We start from the raw sequence: 7,751 nt of genomic DNA, 5'->3' as shown, positions 1-7,751 counted from the left end.
TGTCGGGCCGCAGCCCCCGCCCTGCGGGGAGAGGCGGAGGGAGCTGGGCCTGTAGCGGGAGGACGAGGGACAGCGGGCCTGCGCTGAAGCGGGGGCGGTTCTGGCCCGACGTGAGGAAAACCTTTCCCCGTGAGGCTTGTGGGGGCAGGGCAGGGGCTGCCCTGAGCCCCTGGTCCGGCCTCGGAGCCGGCCCTGCGCGGAGGGGTGGGCTGGAGACCTCCCTTCCAGCCTGAACGACCCGTACTGCGAGGAGTGAAAACTACTACAACGGGGGGGTTACGAAGGACAGCGGGGCGCCCGGCGCTCGTAGCTGGTGGCGGCGAAAGGCTTGCTCCTGACGCTGTGCGAGTGAGGGGCTTCTTGCGGAAAGCTTTACCAAAACGGCAGTCCGGTGTAAGGTCTAATGCTTTGCTGCATGGCCGGTGAGAAATAGCTGAGTTACTTACACGCAAACACTGTTTGTTTTTCCAGATGCTAAAAGAGCGTTAATTATTCATGATTGGTGACATCGTAGAAACTAAACGATGCCAACTAAAAGATCCCATGGATTTGTTTCATTCTGGGCAAGCTGTAAAAATATGTGCCCCTATGGTCCGCTACTCAAAGTAAGTAACTGTCATGTCAACTCTGTTTTCAGTGTATTTTCTCTGAGGAAGTTTATCTTGACTGTAAAACCAGGGATGATTACCTTTCTCTCCTTTAATTATTTAAGACAGCAGTAGACATGGGACATGTTTTATCTCATGATTATACTTGGACATCCCCACAGTATTACTGCATGTCAGAACAACATTTTAGAATAGCTAATCAGAAAAATGTCTTTCCTATTTATCTCTTGATTTTCATTGTCTGCAGGTTGGCTTTCAGAACCTTGGTTAGGAAATACAGTTGCGATTTGTGTTACACACCAATGATAGTAGCAGCTGATTTTGTGAGATCTGCAAAAGCTAGAGACAGCGAATTCACAACAAACAAAGGTATTCTTTTTAAGAAACCATTGCCTTGTCAGAATGTTTTATGTGGTGATAAACCAAATTGGCCAAGTGAATAAAGTCTGTCACACAACTTCACATCCATTAACAATTTTGGTATACCGTATCTGATTGATTGTAAAACTATAGAAATATTCTAGGTGAGAGTAAGCACATTCCAGTGATAGTGTGTCAAATGAAATAGTGGAAAACCTTGTCTCCACCTGAAATCAGGGCCTCCAAACCACTTTAGATGTGTGGCGGGTTGAACATAGCTGGCCAGTGGCTATGCACCCACACAGCTGCTCAGTCATCCCTCCTCCACCCTCCCAACAGCACAGGAAGAGAACAGGAAGAGCAAAAGCAAGAAAAACTCATGGGTCAAGATAAAGACAACTTAATAAGTGAAGGAAAGAAGGAGAAAAAAAAACAAGTGATGTAAAGGAAATCACTTCCCACCTCACACCAGCAGACCAGTGCCCAGCCAGTCTCCAAGCAATGGCCACCCTGGAACACAATTTCCATGTCCCAATGCACTTTCTTCTTCCCCTACCACTCCAGTTTCATTGCTAATGTTGATGTTGTACGGTATGGAATATTTCTTGGGCCAATTTGGGTCAGCTGTCCCAGCTGTGTCCACTCCCAATTTCTTCCCCACCCCAATCTATTGGCTGGGGGCAGGGGGAGGCAGAGTGAGAAAAAGAGAAAGTTTTGACACTGTGCAAGTACTGTGCAAAAATAGCCAAAACACTGGTGCCTTATCAACGCTGTTTTTGTCACAAAATCCAAAACACAGCACCTTACAGGCTGCTATAAATAAATAAAATTTAACCCCATCCCAGCCAGACCCAGTACGAGATGGTAGTAGGATTCTTTTCCCAGCAATTGCTGCTTTTTGTGTGTTTCAGAGAAAAACACTTAACTCATTGCTGGGAAAAATTTTCTGGTGTCTAGCAAAAATAAGAGGGTTGCTAAAGGTGAAAAAATTAATAGACCAGACATTGTTACAGTGGATACAGCAGGGTTTCAAATTAGCTGGAGTGGGAAGTGGAAGGGGCTGTTGGTGGACTACTTGAGATATCGAGAGAGTGATAAAAAGGAGCAAGAAGGCAAGAAGAGACCAGGAAGTTGAAGCATGGCTAGGGTTGATGAGGAGAAGCAAGGCTTCAGGCATGGTACAGAAACATAACCAGAACACATACAAAAAGAAGTATAAGGAGTTGTGCAGAGTCCTGGCTGTAAAGCAAAAGAGAAAAGTGGTATGAAATACGTGGGAAGAAGTGACAATAATGATGCAGATCTGCTGGCATGAAGTGGCTGCAGTAGAAGAGTGTAACAAGGAACATGCATAGGCTGCAACTGGAGGAATGAAGAGAGCGCTATGAACGTGCTAGTAAGTTCAGCGTTGTAGGATCCATGAAGTGTGATGATTTAATCTATTCAGACCACTGAACTGGTCGTTTCATAAGTCTATATATAGTATCAGAGGAAGTATATTTCATTATTTTAGCACTGGCTGTCTATTAATGCTGCATTATTCAAATAGAACAGAGCAGTTACAGAGAAAAGTCACATTGGGAAGCACAGGTAGACTCTCTTATTAGTGGAATTCAACTTTAAAAAAGCATGAATAATTCTTTGTATGTAAAAATAAATGAGTAAGAACATAACTGACAATATATATGGCTCAAAGGTCCACAGAACCACTAGTTTGTTCCCTTTCAACTTACTTAGACTTCTGATCTACACAATGTCCTGTGGCATTGAAGTTCCACAGGTCAGATATGTAGTATATTCTGGGAGGTGCAGGGATGGGGAAAGAGGAAATTCTCTTTGCTGTAACTTTGCTGCCTGATAACAAGATGTACAAAATTAAATGTTCTAGTGTTGTAAACAACATCTTTTCCCTATTCACGTCTTTCATACTGGCCTTAATTTTATAGGCCTCTGAAACATTCTGCCACAGACAGCTTTGCCAAGATTATACTATTTACATTATTAGCATTTATGCTTTTAACAAGTAGCTCCACAACAGGTTGTGAAATTTTACTGTGGTTTTATGTTTAACTTCCTGGCTGTTTGGGGATTTTGTCTTCTAATTAGCGGAGTAGGTTTGGAGCCTACAATTGCAATTTCTGTTTTCCATTTTCTTTGGCATTGACATTTCTTTGTTGTTTATTTCTAAAATAGAGATAGATGTTCTTTGTGGCTGCTGCTAAAAGGTTTAATATGGCAAGACTCAGTATTTTTATTACTTAACACTCAACCAAAAATTAGGAGCGTGGGATTATTCCGAAGTATTAGCTGCAGTAATATAAATCTCTTCAGCTAGAGCACTGTCTTAAATGGACGCTATTTGGAAAATATGCAAGGGATTTTTTTTTGCTTGCTGGATTTTTAGGTAACCTCTAGAAGTGTCTCAACTTGATTGAGACGGTACTGCTGCCCTCTCTGACTTAAGCTCCAGTACTTCAAGAACTACTTATTTTCCACTAAAATAGAAAAATCTTCAGAAGCATTTGTGGTCTTTTCAGTACCAGAAGTGCACTTGCTTTGTGCATTTGTTGGATCATCCCTTTCCATCAGTGCTCAGATATCCCCCTTCCTCTTAACTGCAGCAATTGTTTATATGGAAAGTGAGTGCTAAGACTGTCTGAGGTATTTTTAGATGCCTTTAATGTAATGCAGTAGCTGTAAAAGAGGAGAGCATGTTCCAAATGACCATCTGGCTCTCTGCAGGGGCTTAGTAAATCACAAGTAGTTCAGCAGACCCAAGTTGAGGTACACTGACACTTTGGTTTCCCACTTGAGACAAAGCTGCTAAAGCTGCTTCTGCCCATGTGTTTTCATTCCAACTCTGCATATTGCATTGTTGATAAAAACCAGCCATGTTAGCACAGAAGAGGAAAAAGATGGGCTGGGATAAGGAAGGGCAATGCTTGTGGGTTGTTTAGCTCCTTTCTGAAGGGTTGGTTCCGTAAGCAATTTTCCCACCTGGCAAGACAGACAGCTGTGTCAGCACAGCAAAGGGACAGCATGCAGACAAGAAGGGGCAGGCTAGGAGGGGAAGCATGAAGGCTGCTGAGAAATAAGGAGTACTTAGTTTCATATATCATCTTTGTGAAGGATAAGCATCTGACCAATTTCGGTCCGAAAAAGTGTATGTCGAGCCAGCAACCACCTAAGACACATATGAATGTCTGAATTCCCATCTCTCTTGGTAGACGTACTTATTTAGTAACCACTGGTCAGCTACCTTTACACGTGATCTAGGGCTTGCAGAACCACAAAATATTTGAGTTTGGAAGCACCTCTGTAGGTCATGTTATCTAGCCCCCCTGCTCAAGCAGGGTCACCTAGAGCCATTTGCCCAGAACCATGGCTAGACAGCTTTTCAATATATGAAAAACGTTCAAAATTTAGAATGTCTTCTTTTTATATGCTGGGTTTTTTTTAAATCTCTAAATATCTTTTTGTTGGAGTAGGTGATCATCCATTGATTGTTCAATTTGCTGCTAAAGAAGCACAGGTTTTGTGTGATGCTGCCCGTATCGTCTGTCCTTTTGCAGATGGCATAGACCTAAACTGTGGCTGTCCTCAGAGGTAAAGTTTTGAAAAAGCTGGTGAAATAATGATGAAATAGTTTGGAATAAAGAATGCTGGTCTTCATTTTCATAGTATTTTTTGTCTTAACTTAAAAATAGACTTCGAGAGAGAAACAGCTTTTTAACCTGCCAGAAATGTCTTATGTGGCAAGACACTGTTCTGAATGTTCTGAGATGCCTGTCACCATGGTGAAACTGGGAAAACCAGGTGTATTTGCCAACTTGCCTTTTTTCCTTTCTGAGATATTGAGTGTTGGCTCAGAAGTGAAGTGTCCATCCCTTCTCAACAGCTGTTCAATATGCATTACCAAAAAGAGCTTGCTGCAAATACTTTGGAGAGTGTTTTGAGAAATGATGTGGCAATTCCCAAAATAAAGAGGCAAATCCCTGATGTCTGAGACTTCTGCAAGTGAAGGGTAGTCTTTAAAATATAATTATACAGATTATATTAATCAGGAAGTGCTGAGAAGAATTTCTTCCATCTTTTATTAGGTTTATAAGTACAGTGAATTAGTGATCTACTTCTCACTTAAATTGATAAAGATTTTGTCTTGACAGTGACACAGAGTAGTAATGCACAAATGAAGATTCTTGCTAACTGGTTCAATTGAGAGCCATTTACTACATGCTTGTCAGGCAGTCTTTTTCTAAGTGAAGACCTCAGAAATAAATGTAGGAAAGCAAAAGAAAATATTAAGGTGCAAATACTTAATTTATCTATTCTAATTAGGTTGTCTTGACTTAAAATATAGTATTTGAGAAAACTTTTCTGGAGAGATCTGAGGCTTCAAAATGGAAGTGTGGGGTTTTTTCTACGCTAACTACAGTTAAGTATGCCAAAGTGTAAGTTCCTTTTAGGCGAAAAATATATGCTTACATTTGAATTCTTTGTTTCTTGTGCATGCTGGTTTCAAAACAACAAAACTTTGTGCATTTAATCTGCCTTTATAAGAAAAATTACTTAAGAAAAAATCTGCTGCTCTTAAGTGGAAGCAAAGGTTATTTCCTGCCAATCAAAATAAAGTGTTTTGCAGTTGAGGGAAAACAGAATATTACTGAAATCATATCCTTACTTGCACTTCAAAAATCTTCCTTTTCAATCCAAAGTAATCTTCTGTTTAGAAGAAATCATAGACCCAATGGAAGGAGAAACATCAAATTATTTATTTTACTTATGATCTAAACCATTGTTGATTAAATGTTAATTTATCTTCCCTGTGAGTCCATTTTGTGGACAGAAAATTGAACTGGAAGAGATAGTAATTCATCCAAAGTTCTAACAGCACAATGGAGACAACCAGGATCTAAAGGTTGGTGTCAAACTGCAAACAAATCATCGATCTACAGCCAGTACTATCTCTGTTTACTCAACCACACATTCTAAAGGTCGTAAGGAAAGAAACTGCTGTATTTGACTGAAATTGATCTGCATTTTTTCAAATGTAGAATACAAACATTCTTTTTCTTTTAAAGATGGGCGATGGCAGAAGGTTATGGTGCTTGCTTAATAAATAAACCAGAACTAGTTCGAGATATGGTGAGACATGTACGGAATCAGATCGACAACCCTAGATTTTCAGTATCTATTAAAATAAGGTAGGTCTAACTTAAGTGCTGTTTGTGGTACATGGAAGAACCCTTTTAATGTTAGTGTAGTAGTTACACTGTATTTTAATGTATGTATATCCTGGTTTTGGCTGAGATAGAGTTAATTTTCGTTCTAGTAGCTGGTATAGTGTTATGTCTTGGATTCGGTATGAGAAGAATGTTGATAACACACTGATGTTTTCAGTTGTTGCTAAGTAGTGTTTATATTAAGTCAGGGATTTTTCAGCTTCTCATGCCCAGCCAGCAAGAAGGCTGGAGGGGCACAAGAAGTTGGGAGGGGACACAGCCAGGGCAGCTGACACAAACTGGCCAAAGGGATATTCCATACAACGTGATGTCATGCCCAGTATATAAACTGGGCTGAGTTGGCTGGGGCAGGGGCAAGGGGATCGCTGCTCGGGAACTGACTGGGCATCAGTTGGTGAGTGGTGAGCAATTGCATTGTGCATCACTTGTTTTGTATATTCCAATTCTTTTATTATTATTATTTTACTCCTTTCTGACCTATTAACTGTCTTTGCCTCAACTCAAGAGTTTTACTTTTTTTTCTGATTCTCTGCCCCATCCCACTGGGTTGGGGGGGAAGTGAGTGAGCGGCTGCGTGGTGCTTAGTTGCTGGCTGGGGTTAAACCACGACAGTCCATTTTGGCGCCCAATGTGGGGCACGAACGGTTGAGATAATAATGGATCTGACCAGAGTGTATTAAAACAAATTTGATACAAGCATTCATTATATTAGTTTAATAGTCACTGGTCACAATGTCAACTTATGAGCTCTTAGAGTTGTGGCACTCATTTTTAGAGTTCTATTATGTATCACCTCACTTGCTGTATGTAGTCCCTGTCCTGCTGCTTATCCTCTGTGGGAGGTGGATTAAGGTTTTCACTTAGATGTATTGTGTAATACTGGCTTATGGTATGATAAAATTATCAGTCCTGGGATTCATCTGGTATTTGCACTCAGCATTGTCGTCACCTGTATATTTCAGGAGCCATCTGTGAGAAACTTAATAATTACAACCTTTACCTTTCCTCCTCGGAGAGCCAATCTATGGGCAAGACACCTTTCTTCCCCGTTCCCTTCTCTTCCAGTCTAATTACAATAGCATTTGAGACTTTTGAAAGATTTCAATACCCTTAGGATGTTGAAACCAGCATGGTCCACTTGCTAGGAACTAGCATGTTCCTGAATGTTGTTCAGGTCTTGTTTAGGGTTAAACAACTATTTAAGAATGTCACCCAGAGATCTGCCCTGAGGCTGGATAATTATGAGTGGCAGGGTGTGTGGGATAGTATGGGCAAGTACCTAAGACAGTGGGCACTCCATTGTTCTGGAACTTTACTCCTGAACAAGTGCAGGATCCTGAAAAACTAGTAAAATATTTGGAAAAAGTATGATGTCACCCTGGAAATTACAGAGGGACACAAATCACTGCAACATGCTGGGGCCTAGTGCATGCCTGTCAAGCCCTGTTCAACACCACTCACTACCCTCAAGGGGAAGAGAAGGTCTCTGGATCTAACAACAAGGTGACAGGCACCACGGCCCCTCCAACCCTGGCGACAG

At 41.2% G+C, this 7,751-nt stretch overlaps 2 protein-coding genes across 2 annotated transcripts in view; one reads left to right on the top strand and one right to left on the bottom strand.

Moving 5' to 3' along the window:
• The window catches only part of COG5 (component of oligomeric golgi complex 5), a 193,889-nt gene extending 193,472 nt beyond the window's left edge, over window positions 1-417 (bottom strand). Inside the window, exons 1-2 of the mRNA XM_010581090.1 lie at window positions 377-417; window positions 50-243 (exon numbers count right to left, since the gene is read on the bottom strand). Coding sequence (XP_010579392.1) covers window positions 50-243; window positions 377-417 — 235 coding nt within the window. The remainder of the gene's footprint in view (window positions 1-49; window positions 244-376) is intronic.
• Window positions 8-6,246, top strand: DUS4L (dihydrouridine synthase 4-like (S. cerevisiae)). The gene is made up of 4 exons (XM_010580873.1): window positions 8-605; window positions 856-977; window positions 4,457-4,574; window positions 6,050-6,246. The coding sequence occupies exons 1-4, from the start codon at window positions 496-498 to the stop codon at window positions 6,174-6,176; spliced, it is 477 nt and encodes a 158-aa protein (XP_010579175.1). The 5' UTR covers window positions 8-495; the 3' UTR covers window positions 6,177-6,246.
• Window positions 6,247-7,751: the final 1,505 nt, after the last annotated feature.

The sequence above is a fragment of the Haliaeetus leucocephalus genome, unplaced genomic scaffold (assembly GCF_000737465.1).
Source record: "Haliaeetus leucocephalus isolate CR32 unplaced genomic scaffold, Haliaeetus_leucocephalus-4.0 Scaffold751, whole genome shotgun sequence".
In the NCBI taxonomy this organism is placed as follows: domain Eukaryota; kingdom Metazoa; phylum Chordata; class Aves; order Accipitriformes; family Accipitridae; genus Haliaeetus; species Haliaeetus leucocephalus.
The sequence above is the reverse complement of the archived record's forward strand: the minus strand, read 5'-3'. Positions and strand labels throughout refer to the sequence as shown.